The following is a 14,621-nucleotide window of genomic DNA, read 5'->3' as shown; positions in this document are numbered from 1 at the left end:
TAAATGCCTTGAGATTTTTCCATGAAAATAAAGAAGTTTTACTCGATTTTATAGCTCAAGGAATACTATGAAAGGACTTTACAATGAGACATTTATTTCATTTTATTTAAACTAAATTTTTACGTAGGTACATTTAGTATTTTTTAAATGAAAAAAAGTATTGCTATACCTATAAAAAAATATTATGCGTTGTTTTGCATTTTAAATAAATGGTACTCGTATATTCAAATTTCAATTTTTGTTCTGAATGAGTCATAAAATTGTTGTATAGATAAAATATAAAAAAATACCGATTGAAATATAAAAAAGATTGCATACCATTTAAAAATTCTAGTCATTTTGACGATAAATATATATGTATTATGTATTGTAAAATTGACCATCCAAAAAAATATGTTTAATAAAAGTTAAATCAACTTTATAATCTTAAACAATTTCTTTGTCTATCTAACCCTTTATATCTATTTACGTAATTTACACAAACTATTCTGTATCTTATTTAAATATTAAAAGGGTTCAAGTTACCCTGCCGTTTTAATTTGATTGCTTTATTTTATCTGTGTAGCCCTGTATTTCATTTGTGGTCACGAATGGTCTACCCTTTCCATTCATCAAGTTTCACCGCATAAACAATAACGCAAGTTTTCGTTGAAATTAGTTTAATTTATCACCTTTGCTTTCTTTGAATATCATGTTTTAAACAGACTTTATAAAAAGGGAGGTTCTCAATTTGATAACTTTTAAAAAATGGTTTGTTACATTTATTGTTTCTTGATATTTTATTTCAGTTCAACTACAGCTAAAATATTATATTTTTTTAGTGAAGCAAACAAAATATTTTTAAAGTCATTATTATTTGTATTGATTGTGATAGAAAGTAGCCAAGGTATAATATTTACAAACCAAATAATTGAAATTCGAAATTCAATGAAATTATACGCAAAAACTCGTGAACAAAGTCATATCGTATCCACTTGGCAACTAGCAGAGCATGTTGTGAGTCAAAATTGTAGTCTAGTGTATACGAGGCGTAAAAATAACAAGCATTCTAAACTATACATGTCCAAGTCCTCAATATATGAAACAATTTTTAAGTGTGGGAGAGCCATGCTTCGGCACGAATGGCCCGACTCGACTCGAGTAATATCTCGGTCTCACAGAAGTCGTGGTGGGCCTGGAAGTTTCAGATGCCCGCTCCTTATGCAGGAGGGTTTGGAATCTACCAACGGCAAGTACCAATGTGACATTTTTCGAGTTATATGTACATGTACTTTCTAAGATTGTTAAGACATCATTGACAAATGTTGAAGGAAATTAGGGGAGAATCATCCAATGACTTCTCCCGCCTTGGGCGAGGCGAGAGGGAGTGTCAGACTCTTACTGACTAAAAACCACCCCGTTCCTTCTCCTGCTTTTCCGGTAAACCCCGGTAAACCCGCTAGGTAGTCCGCAGCTCCGGATCAGGCATCAGCCCTACTGGGCCCCATCTGTGGTGGTCTGATGGCTCTTTGAGGCGCGCGCGGAACGCGACGCGCCGCACGCACGGGTCGATCGTAAGGAAACCTAGACTTATTATTTCTGATTATAAGTTTGAAATCGCTAATCCGCAATAAGCAAGCATGGTGATTAATGCTCAAACTTTATCCGTGTGAGCAGAGGCCTTCGGTCAGCAGTGGTCACTAATAGGCTGTTAATGTTGATGTGAAGTATAGTAGTTAATATAAATCAGTGTAATATAAATAAATATGTACTAAAAGATTATAACATTATACTTTCATACTTTACAGACTGTATTGTTGTTGTGTTTATTAAATTAAACGACTTGATGTAAGATGACTTGTATTTTACATTATATTACATATTTAATTATTTAATATATAAGTAGGTGCGACTGCACTCGACAGACACAAGAACGACAGTGGTCGTTGACCTCGGACACTAGTGACGGGGTAATGACATGAACGAATGTTACTAAATAGTGATGTAACATCCCCCTTCTTAAATTAAAAAATTAATCAATTTCATCAATTAACCTTTGTGTTGGTCTCACAACACGACCTGACTTGGTTTTGTACAATTGTGGGAATTTTGGATTCTCCGGCTCCTGTCTGTCACCCTCATCTCTCCCCTGCGAAGAATTGGACCTCATAGGAGTAGGGTTGTCACTGCCATTACAATATTTATGCCTTAAGTGTACCCTATTTCTCCTATATCTGACTTTATTTATATCTTCTACAATGTATGACCTATTATCTGGACATCTTTCCTTCACAGTGGCATGTTCCCAATGACTCTTAGGATTTCTCTTAAAATATACATGATCATTTGGTTGTAACATAGACAATGGTTTAGTATTCCTATTATAATACTTTGACTTATTTAAATTATTTTTGACAACAGACTTTTCATATTCTTTAAATCTTACAACCTTTGGCTTTAACCTTTTATATGACACTGGTATGTTATCTCTTAAAGTTCTAGACATTAACAATTGAGCGGGTGACGACAGATTATTCTTAGGTGTGTTTCTATAATGCAATAATGCTATGTATGGATCTGACCCATTTTCCTTACATTTTCTTAGCATATTTTTGACAATTTTGACTGAGCTTTCTGCTTGACCATTTGACTGTGAATGATATGGGCTAGTGACTACATGTTCTATATCCCATTCATTTAGAAAATTTTTAAATTCTACTGACTGAAATTGTGGACCACCATCAGACACTAAAGATAATGGTATCCCATGACGTGCAAAAATTGACTTTAAATGTGTGATTACATTGCTTGAACGACTGTCTTTGTTTAACAAAGCAATTTCTATAAATTTTGAGTAGTAATCAGTGACAATAAGGTACGTTAAATTGTCAAGATACATTAAATCTATACCGACTTGTTGCCATGGATACTTACAAATTTCAAAATTTTGTAGTGGTTCCTTTTGGTTACATGGTTTGAATTTAGCACATATTAAACATTGTTCTACTATGTTTTTTATATCTGTAGACATATTTGGCCAATACAAAGATTCTCTAGCTAATTTCAAACATTTATTTATACCTTGGTGACCTTTATGTATTTTATCTAACATTTCTTTATACATTGACTTAGGAACAATTAATTTTGAACCTTTAAATATTAAATCTTTAATTACATGAATTTCAGCTTGAATATTCCAATATGGTTTTAATAATGGACTTACATTGTTTTTATTTTTAGGCCATCCTTCATAATAATATTTCTTTAACAATTGCAAACTTTCATCTTTCTTAGTTTCCTGACTTAATTTTGTGCTATATTCTTTAGTAATTGCTAGATTTGAATACATTAAATTTACATGACATGACATTTCAGACTCATTTTCAGGTACATAATTTTCCTGAATAGCTGCTCTAGACAAAGTATCTGATATATACATTTCCTTACCAGGTACATGTATGACTTCTAAATCATATTTTTGCAAGGTTAACATCATACGTTGTAATCTTGCAGGTACATCATGAAGTGGTTTTTTAAATAAATAGACTAATGGTTTATGATCAGTATGTACTGTTACTTTATGACCGTAGACATATTGGTGAAACTTTTCACAACCAAATTGTATTGCTAACAATTCTTTCTCAATTTGAGCATATCTTTCCTGGGTTATGGTGAGAGTTTTAGAACTATATGCAATAGGTTTATTATTTTGCAAAATTACTGCACCTAATGCTGACTTTGACGAATCGACTGACAAGACTAATGGAATTTGTGGATTGTAATGAGCTAAGACTGGTGATCTTGTGATCTCCTCTTTCAAAATTTTAAGACATTTCTCATGATTCTCATCCCAAATCCAGACTGAATCTTTTTTCAAAAGATTTCTTAATATTTGAGTTTTTTCTGACAAATTCTTGATGAATGGACCTAGGTAATTAATCATACCTAATATTCTTTGCAACTCTTTGACATTTGACATTGTTGGTGTGGGCATCTCGAGTATTGCTTTGACTTTCTCATTGATCAACCCTAGCACCACAGTAAAAAAGCACAGTTAGTATGAAAAACTAACAAAATTATTTTGTACCAATACCAGAGCAAAGCAGCTTGTCTTGATTCTTTGAAAGGACATTTAAGACATGTCCTAAATTGACTTTTGTCCGTCTAGTTTATCAAAATATTATACTAAACAATTATGAACGGCGTAGTTTTAAACAATTTCGCAAGGAAATACGGTTTCGTAGGCGAAGGGCCGGCGAACAGCGCACTCTTTGTAAGGCAACAATGAACCTTATGACAAAAGCATTTGATTTTTGAGAAACATTCCAGAAAGTGGGCTGTTAGAATTATAATCAATAATAAAATGTGTCGGCAACTTGGTTTACAACCCCTGATGTCAGCTATTTGCGAAATTACTTAAAACGAACACTGTGGGCATGATAAGGGTGACAAATAAAGACACTTTTATTTAGGGGGCTCTTTTGACGAATGTCGTTTAAGCCGAGTTTTGTATGATTTAGTTTTGTATCCTCTCGGGCACCATACGCCATACGCAATAGATTTACATGGTGCCTGTGCGGCATCATCCGCACGGAAACGGTTAATCATACCTAATATTCTTTGCAACTCTTTGACATTGGTTGGTGTGGGCATCTCGAGTATTGCTTTGACTTTCTCTTGATCAACCCTAGCACCATCTTTATTAAATACATAACCAAGAAAACATACCTCTGACACTAGAAATTTACATTTCGACTTGTTAAATTTTAAATTAACTTGACGTGCTCTTTGCATAACTTTATGTAGTCGTTCATTATGAACCGACTCATTAGGACCATGTACTAAAATATCATCAATGAAAATTAAAACTCCTTCCAAATCACCGAACAAATTCATCATAATTCTTTGAAATATTTCAGACGAAGCACTTATGCCATAAGGCAATCTTAAATACCTGTATCTACCAAATGGTGTTTGGAAAGTACACAAATCTGAACTATATTCATCTAACTTTATCATCCAGAAACCTGAGAAAGCGTCTAGATGCGTAAAACATGCAGCACCTTTTAACTGTGACCTTATCTCATCAATAGACTTTAACGGATAATGTTCTCTCATTATACAATTATTTAAGTTTCTAGGATCTAAACATATTCTTAATTGACCTGAACTTTTGACAGTGACTACCACAGAATTTACCCATTCAGTTGGTTTTGTGACTTTTTGTATGACTTGCATTTGCTCCATGCGATCCAATTCCTCGCGCAGTTTTCCTTGCAATGCAAACGGAACTTTCCTTGGCGGATCAATACACGGAACTGCACCAGGCTTGAGTTTCAGATGACAGACTGGGGGTAGACATCCAAGACCCTTAAACAAATCATCATATTGTGTAAGAATTTGTTTACAAAAATCTTGTTTTGTGACGGAAAATACACGTTTTATTATACCTAATTTTTCGCAAGTGGGAAGACCTAAGACAGTTGGACAGAGTATATTTGCTACAATGAACACTATATTTTCACAAATATTTCTATTTTCTATGTTTAAATTACATTTTAAATTTACTTTGCCTAGAATTGGAATGTTATTGCCACCAAATCCTGTGACATTTACATGACATTTATCAATTTGTGACTTTGACAGATTAAGAAATTTGAAGTTTTTGACAGATATGACGTTTACATCTGCGCCTGAGTCTATGACACAATTTATTTTTCGGTTACCCACATGTAAGTTTATTTTCCATGAACTACCTGAATAATGATTTTCTGAAACTGAATTACCCTTGACATGACTAATTTGTTGATTCAAATTATTTCGATGAGATGCTACGTTTGGTATATTTGAATGCATGTTGTGACTATTTGTTTCTGATGCTGAATTACTTACATTTGACTGACAATGATGTGACTTCTTAGTGTACTTGTGGTGATTAATGTTTTGGAAGTGTGTATTATGTGACTTATTGACGGACTGACTGTTCTTATTGGATTTATTATAGTTAACATGTCCTTGACCTAGACTATGACTGTTTTTATTGTTATTTATTGTCTTACGACTGACGGACTGACTTTTATTAGTGTAGCAATGATAATGATGCTCACTTTGACTATTTTTATTTCGACTTATTTGACTTATAGGACTATTTTTATTAAGACTTTGACTTGTAAGACTGTTTTTATTATGACGGTGTAATCTCTCAACGCAATTAGCATTGTCATCATGGAGATTACCTAGACTTGGACTATTTTTGTTTTGACAGTGTAATCTCTCAGTGCAATAAGCATTGTCATCATGGAGATTACCTGGACTGTGTTCTAGTGTGTGTGTGTGCGTATTGACGGGTTTTTGACTGTATGATCGACTTTTTGACTGTTTTTGTGGCTGACTGTGTGACTGTTTATGTAAATGACTAAGATGATTATGACTCGACTGACTGTTTAAAATTCCTACAAAATAATTATCATTTTGTATTGACTTGGAAGTAAACGAATACAACTGTCTGACTTGTTTATTCTTATAGCAAAACTTAGCATAATGACCAAATGAGTTACATGACCTGCATTGTACTCCGATCGCTGGGCACTTCGTTCGATGAGACTGCCCACAGCGACCACACGTTGATGCTGACTGCCTCATCGGACTGGGAGACTTCCACGTGGCCCGATGTGGCGTTTGACTCGAAGCACGCTGTCGACAGACTCGTCGACCGCCGCTCCTTTGACGCAGTTGCATCACCTTCTCGCCGTCTTCGACGATGGACTTGTTTATCATCTTGTCTGCATCCTGCTGTGCGACAATTAGGGTTTTCGCCAACTCTCGCATCCTCTCATAGGTGAGGTTGGGCTCTTGCAACAGCCTTTGCCGGATGTGTGACAAATCCATGTGCATGTTGGCGATGAAAATATCCCGGATCATGGACTCGCGCAGGGTTCCGAACTCGCAATCCTGGCTCTTTAGCTCCAGATCGGTTATGAAATCGTCGATGCTCTCGGATTGAGCTTGCCTCCTTGTAAAAAACATGTACCTGCACATGGTAAGATTCTTGCGTGGCTCAAAGTACAGGTCGAATTTGACCTTGACGTCTTCTATTTTGGCTTCATCCAGGCTGATGTTAAAGGTATTGAAGATTTCGAGACCTTTAGGGCCAATACTGTGAAGCAGAATGGCCACCTTCCGCTTCTCCTCCGACCTGTCTAGACCTGATGCCAGCAGATACAGCTCCAGTCGCTGCCACCATTTCCTCCACGCCTCCGCGTTGTTCGCGGTTGCCTCCGACGATAATTTTAGACACTCCAGACCGGCCACACGGCACCTCGTGTCGCCGACGTCTTCGGTAGACATTTTGTTTTTAAAATTTTCCGTTAACAAACGAATCTTCTTTATTTCGTTGTTACTTTCACTTCTGACACCATGTATTGTTGTTGTGTTTATTAAATTAAACGACTTGATGTGAGATGACTTGTATTTTACATTATATTACATGTTACAATATTTAATATATAAGTAGGTGCGACTGCACTCGACACACACTAGAACGACAGTGGTCGTTGACCTCAGACCATAGTGACGGGGTAATGACATGAACGAATGATACTAAATTAGTGATGTAACACAGACTTAAGTCTATAACAATGTGTTTCGTCCACACGCACATTTATCACGTTTTTACTTTTAATCTGAAGGTTCTTTTGCCCAACTTCGTCCAACAAAGTTCTTGCGAAGTTGCCATACTTCTATTTATTATTAACGACAAGCACTTTGCCACATTGTTCATAAGAATGGCTATTGAATAAGGAATTCTGATAATGCCTTTTAATAGACGATTATCAATAATGTAGCCATTTTTTTCTTGGTACCAATATTTCCTGGAAGCATTAACATAATGTCATATCTACAAATCGAAGGTAAAAGGTAATTAGAGGTGCACACTAATATGAGTATTGTATCGTACCATAAAATCTCTCAGTTCTCGTGAAAGAACTACAAACAAACTGACAAGACTGCACGATTGGCGCGGTGGCTGGGCAACTGGCTGCCATGCAATTTATCGCGGGTTCTTGTTTCCCGCACGTTATAACTCTGTCTGTGATCCACAGATTGTTGTTCCGAGTCTGGGTGTCACGTGTATGTGAAGTTATTATGGAATGCAATAAAGAATTGAGTATTGAGTTATATGCTTGTTGTAAATGCACCCTCGAGATAGGAAGAAATCCTAGAGAGGGACAACGATTTTTACAAAAAAAAAAAATAAACACTTTTGCATTAATAAATATAAGTAATTTAAGACTGATCCTATGGGATCGATACTATATTATGTAGTATCGATCTCTAAACAAACTTAGTCACTGATTACAAGACATAAAGTTCATTTCACAACCCTTTCTAAATAAACCTTTAAACGCGCTAGTTTCAGTATAAACGCGTAAATACCAGCTGTATTACCAGTACAAGACCCTGCAAATCCCATCCATGACGAACAATAGTCCAGGCTACAAAAGACGTATATATGCCAATAACTTCCAACGGTTGACTGCGAACTGTTGCGGGCAACATTGATTTTCAATTTGCCGTTTTCGGATACAAGTCTTCGAAACACATTTATTAGACTCGATATTTGTTTTGTTTTTCGCAAATGAGAAATAAAATGTCATTTTTATTTCTGTTTGTCACTCTGCGCTGGTCAAAGTAAGAAGAACAATAGAGTTTTTCGGAACTTACAATAGTTAATCCTTATAGTAGGTAACGAGTAAGTGTTTCAACCGATTTCCCAGAACCGGGAGGTATGCCCATGGGTTTTTTAGTGGGAATATCCCTGTCGTCCCCTGACGAGAGGACGATGCCTGGCGAGGCGTCACCGTTTCATGGTGGATACCCACTCGCACGAAGCGCTTTGCTTCAAGCTTCCTTGTGCGAACTGCTAGGTAGTGGAACTCCTTGCCGGAGTCTGTGTTTCCTGATGGGTATAACCTGGGTGTCTTCAAAGCCCGAGTGAATAGGTTGCTTATGGGCAGACGTGCTCCACCGTAGGCCGCATCATCACTTACCATCAGGCGAGATAGCGGCCAAACGTCGGCCCATTTAACATAAAAAAAAAACGATAAAGAAAATATTTTTCCAGGGTAAAAAAGGGTAAAAAAGCTATAGAGTAACTGTAGCACTAGGCTGCATAACGTTGCCGCGTCTGTGCTCGCTGCTCATAATGAAGAGTTCCTCTGTAACTTGAAACTAGTAGAGATTTTCTCCATTAATGTACGTGAGTAAACCGTGATTTTTAGTTATTTGAGTACTCCACTATCTGGAATTATGAATGATTAGCAATAGGCTCATTATGAATATTAAATGAACTATTATTTCTTAGTCATAGTAAACTTATAGCTCAAATTTGATTTCGCTATCAATTTATTTTTTCAAAACAGACGTAAAAATTGCATAATTCTCACGTCATATTTTGTTCTTTTAGTTATATATAATTCTCATCAGTTTTTACGATGGGATCAAAGTTTGAGAGTCATGTCCGAAAACTGCACCTCTTTGCATTCAAACAAGGCCCGAGAATTGATCAAAATTCATGACGTGTACTCATTTCGAAATGACGGTTTTAACTTTTCAGTTGACAATATTTTCACTACTTTTCCTTTATAAAATTTCATGTAATATTAAATGTTAATAATATTAAAAAGAATGTTATAAGTGTTTTTATTTTTTTAATTTTATAAACCGGTAAACGAGCAGACGGATTACCTGATGGTAAGCAATAGCGTTACAAGTACGTTGCTCGACTTTTCGGGGTTAGTATTTTAAGGGTTGTTGGGGAATCGGGGATTTTGAAGTAGGGTAATTTGGTCTCTTTTAATGTTAATAAAATCTTCACGATCTAAGAATTCTTTAATATGCATCCATATTGTTAAAACATACAAAAAGATTATGAAAAATATTGCAAGAAATTTCATTTTGCCACTAATTATGTGGGCTTTATCCATCTACCAAGTTCCTCGGTTAAACTTTTACATTGTAACTAAAAAATTAACTATAACAATTTTTAAATAACTGTCTTTGAAAACCCCAATAACATTAGGGCTATGTCAAAAGTTTTCCAAAGCAATTGGAGGCCTGTATATTTATGAAACGATGTTGAAAGAATAAAAAGATAAATGTGAAACTTCTCAATTTTGTTTGCTCAAACAATTTGTTAAGTTAAGAAAGTATATAAAAGCTATCTAGTAAGAAAACAATATCTGAAGCCGCAGATGTCTGTACTTTATTGAATTTTGTCTACAAATTGATATATTATATGTACGTAATTCGTGTCTTTTGATGTATCTTATACGGTTTGGGATTATTCTGTTTGAATTCTTCTGAATAGTTCTTTTTGCGATTCCGGAGTCAATTTGTTAACAGTAACTTTTTTTCTGAGAAATAACGAGTAACTTGATGTCTTGTTTGTGTCTTGTATTAGTGAATGCTTAGGCTAGCTTATCATTTGACGTTAAATCGTTAACGTTGGTTTTATGCCAGAAATCGTTTGTTAATAAGTTAAGCAATGAAATTATGATATGTGAGAATTGTGATAGATGTTAACAAGTTGGAAAATACACTAGTTTCGACACTTCTGTAAAGGAAAAAAGAGTTCCTCGTCAGACAGTTACGTGACTAAACAAAAAAAAAGTGTTCCAATATTTCTATCTACTCAGTACTTATTCAAGGATAATAACACCTGTTATAAAACAAACCAGTCTTCATAAAAATAATAACTTGAAATTCGATCTTATTTACTGACAATAAAAATATAATAAACAAACAACCATTCCCTATTCCGTGAAGATACCAAATTGGACCTTAAACATTAAAATTCTAAGATACATTTTTCATAACCATCTAACCCAACTGTCAACAAAAACAGCTGTTCTCCAGCCGAAACATACTGCACGGAGGTATAACACAATACCTGCCAACACTGAAACGTATTCAATAACATTATTGGCAAAGTTTGTCGGAAGCGACCCACATGGTGAAATGTTTGCTGCACAGGACTGCGGTTGTGGTCACATGTGGCGCCTGCAACGGTGATGCCAGATACCAGGTTTTAATGTGCACGATAGTTTTGTTTAGGTTGATTCTATTTTTAAAGTATTTAGGTATGGAATCTTTTTTCTAAAATGAAAATCTTTTTACTGGCTGATTGGAAATGAGTTTAATTTGTTTTATTTTATAATTTACTAGCTGACCCAGCGAACTTCGTATCGCTTTCGCGTAACAATGATGCTCTACTTTATTTTTTATAGCTGAGCTATGTATGAGTCCCTATTCAATTTGAACTGGAATCTATAATATCCTCCATATAAAAATGAATCCATAATTTCCTGATCTCACTATACCTGAAAAGGACTTTACTAATAAAAAAAAAAACAAAATATATTTTCATAATACTGATTATTCCATAGGATTCAATAATTTTACTAATATTTTTACAAATCGCTATTGAAGAACTTGGCATTTTTAAGTAAACATTGAGCTAAATACCACGCGCGCTCTTTATCAATTTTTGGCACATTAAAATGTCCAGCATTTTGTCCTGCAGGCGCCTTATCGGCTCTGATGACAATTTTGTGATTATCTGATGGCATGCGGTCTAATGCATTTGTGAATAATGCAACTAATTCATTGTGTTGATGGAAACATGTTTGAAGTTGTTCATCACAATGGATCTTTTTACTGAGTTGTTGTGTGCGCAACGCTGATCGACTTCTCTTGCTGAATTGTCCATAAAATATATTTGCAAAAATGTACAGTCTTCAACAGGCACTGGCAATAAGGAACATGTTTGATGATATATTTGAATCCCTGAATCTGCAAGAATATAAATATGTATACAGGTAATTGTATAGCAAATTGTACCACCATGTGGCTCGCAAAATACTGCCACAATACTTTACATCATTTCAAATTAAAACTACTTTTAACCTCGACATTAAACAGCCTTCCACGGCAGCTTTAGGTAGTAGGCTTTACCAAGAACATCTTGCTCATGCCACTATAAAATACAACATGTTATAAAATGTTGCTGATTAAGTCTTCGGATTATAGACTATTATTATGTATTTGACTTATTGTTTACAAAGTAAACACATCACTGACTCGACATAATTATTTTGCACCAGCTACATGGTTTTAAAACTAAAAATAAAGTTTGCCATTATACTTACTTACTAAAAGTAGGCATAAAATTGTCTCGTATAACTTTTGTTGCCCCAAATGATGTCATTTGAAAGCAATTATTGTACTGCTGGATATGAGTAAAAAAAATAACCAATGAATGTAGTGGCTCTGGTGGCGGTACCAATGGCGTCAATTTGACTTGGCCGCTGGCGCAACACAATCCAGAGGCTTCATTTTTGAATTTCAATCCCAATGTGGACACACAATGTTCATTAGTCCAATAGCAACAATTTGCTCTGAACTGTAATCAATTGCCACATTATAACTTAATGCAGCTTTGTGGGGATTAAACACAACATTTCTATCTTGATATCGATTCAGTTCAAGTTCATTTCGCGCTACGCGTTGCTCATCAGTTTGATTTGCTCTTATATTTCTTATACTTGCCGTATTTCGAGTTGTGCGGCCTAAGCTTGTACGTCTGGTTGGTAGCATTGTTAAAAACGAAATTCCAACTGAAAATAAAAAGCTCTCATACATTTTCTGCATAACCATGTATACCAAATTGTAGTATTGTGTAGTAACCAAAAGTTACTAAAAATCAATATGAAGATGTGAACTTACCTTAATTAACAAACACTTATGAGCAAATAAAGATCTTCTTAGTCTTTAAAACTCGAAAAAATATTAAGATAATCTCTCAGAAATATTGAAAAATATACATTTAATTTTGCATATTTTAAAAAACGCGCAATACGAATGTCAATGTCATTCACACCAATAGACTATATTGAAAGAGCATCGTTTGTTCGAAAACGTGAATAGAAACTTTAATTTACACAAAATAAATTTCTGAACACACGCGTAACTGTTGATAATTTGTCATTATTTCTGAACGCACGCATAAATATTTGAGGAATTTCTGTTAATGCTTAATGCACTTTTCAACATTTTCTATAGATAAAAAAAAATACAGACAATTGTTTATTCACCCTTTTCATAGTTTATACATAAATGTCAATCATTATTTACAGAATTTGAATTTAGAAACAACAAATATTTCACATGTACAAATGAAAATTTATTGAATCTAGCTTTTGCCCGCGACTTCGTCCGCGTAGTGGTGTTAGTGGTCAAAATGCTGCCGTATGTCATCTAAAATGTGAATTACTTGAGAATATGTTACTGTTAGCATTTTTAAAGATATGTATTCCATAGAAACCACTACCGCCGATTCATCATTTTATAATCATGATGAAAAGTAGCCAAGGTTATCTATATTATTATCCTTTAATTTCCTATATATTGCCTATCAATAAAAAAATACATTGTTTCGTTGTTATATTCCAAAAAAAAAAAACATTCGTGCAAGCGTAACCTCAACACAAACAGGGTTACTTTCGCATTCATAACATTAGTATGGTAGTAGGGATATTGGCGATTTAAATAAGTATATGTGTATTTAAATAAGAATCGAACGCGAGTGAAGCCACAGGTAACGTATTAACGAAAATGACGAATTTTCAAGCAAACATTAATCTCCTCTATCAAGCATTCTACGCCTTCTACCCTTTTTATTAAAAAGTAGCCTATGTTCTTTCGTTTATCTTTAAGTGTCTAAATACAAAGTTTCACTGTTACAGCTTTTAAAATGACGAATTTACATATGACCATTTATCCCCTATATTTACCTATTCATATAAATTTAATAAAAAGTATAGTAAGGTCTATTCTATCTCAGTACCAAATTTCATCAAAATCGGTTCACTGGTTTAGGCGTGAAAGCGTAATTACAGACAGACAGAGTTACTTTCGCATTTATAATATTAGTAGGGATTCTGTGCTCCAAGTCTCCAACGCACACTTATCCAATAGCATTTGTTTTTTTAGTATCCAATAGCATTTATCCAATATGAACTTTATCCAATAATAGCAATAAAGCTCAAATTGACTCTAACGTATTAGTTAGAAAACGTTTGTATGGGATAAAGAAAAGGGCAGTTTTTAGGGTTTTTCCGTCAATTATTTGATATTTTCTCGCCGTAAAAACCATCCTTGAACTTCGACGAATATTATAAAAAAAGAATTGGGCAAATTGGTCCAGGCGTTCTCGAGTTATGCGCTTACCAACACTTTTAGCCATTCATTTTTATATATAAGAGTAATAAAAGAGTTACAAAAGAGACTGTTTAAAAAATGAATGTGGTTTAAATGTTCATCACATCAACAGCCTATTAAGTGGCCACTGCTGACCAAAAGCCTCTTCTCGCACGGAGAAGGTTTGAGCATTTATCACCACGCTTGCTCAATGCGGGTTGGCGATTTCAAACTTATAATTAGACATTATAAGCCCAGGTTTCCTCATGATGTTTTCCTTCATCGTTTGTCAGTGGTGTTTAAATAATCTTAGAAAGTACGTATAAGTCGGAAAAAGCATTGGTACATACTATTGGTAGGTTTTAAAACAAGACCCTCATGCA

General features: G+C 34.7%; 1 protein-coding gene and 1 long non-coding RNA gene across 3 annotated transcripts; both read right to left on the bottom strand.

Moving 5' to 3' along the window:
- Positions 1 to 1,910: 1,910 nt before the first annotated feature.
- On the bottom strand, positions 1,911 to 7,592 carry LOC118271453 (uncharacterized protein K02A2.6). Of its 2 annotated transcripts, none has more exons than XM_050698157.1 (2): positions 4,590 to 7,592; positions 1,911 to 3,924 (listed from the first exon to the last, which is right to left on the bottom strand). In XM_050698157.1, the coding sequence occupies exons 1-2, from the start codon at positions 7,324 to 7,326 to the stop codon at positions 2,012 to 2,014; spliced, it is 4,650 nt and encodes a 1,549-aa protein (XP_050554114.1). In that variant the 5' UTR covers positions 7,327 to 7,592; the 3' UTR covers positions 1,911 to 2,011. The 2 variants fall into 2 exon arrangements, with proteins under 2 accessions (XP_050554114.1, XP_035443440.2); XM_035587547.2 differs by lacking the exon at positions 1,911 to 3,924 and having other exon boundaries at positions 5,147 to 5,349; positions 5,430 to 7,592.
- Positions 7,593 to 11,396: 3,804 nt separating this feature from the next.
- On the bottom strand, positions 11,397 to 13,817 carry LOC126911349 (uncharacterized). The gene is made up of 2 exons (XR_007705885.1): positions 12,189 to 13,817; positions 11,397 to 11,832 (listed from the first exon to the last, which is right to left on the bottom strand). It is a non-coding gene; the product is annotated as an uncharacterized LOC126911349 (long non-coding RNA).
- Positions 13,818 to 14,621: the final 804 nt, after the last annotated feature.

The sequence above is a fragment of the Spodoptera frugiperda genome, chromosome 13, assembly GCF_023101765.2.
Source record: "Spodoptera frugiperda isolate SF20-4 chromosome 13, AGI-APGP_CSIRO_Sfru_2.0, whole genome shotgun sequence".
Classification (NCBI taxonomy): Eukaryota; Metazoa; Arthropoda; class Insecta; order Lepidoptera; family Noctuidae; genus Spodoptera; species Spodoptera frugiperda.
The sequence above is the reverse complement of the archived record's forward strand: the minus strand, read 5'-3'. Positions and strand labels throughout refer to the sequence as shown.

Coding starts and splice junctions, on each gene's coding strand:
- LOC118271453 (XM_050698157.1), bottom strand. CDS start 7,326: ATGTCTACCGAAGACGTCGGCGACACGAGGTGCCGTGTGGCCGGTCTG. Junction 3,925..4,589: donor AGAGTTGCAAAGAATATTAG/GTATGATTAACC, acceptor AAAGAATATTAG/GTATGATTAATTACCTAGGT.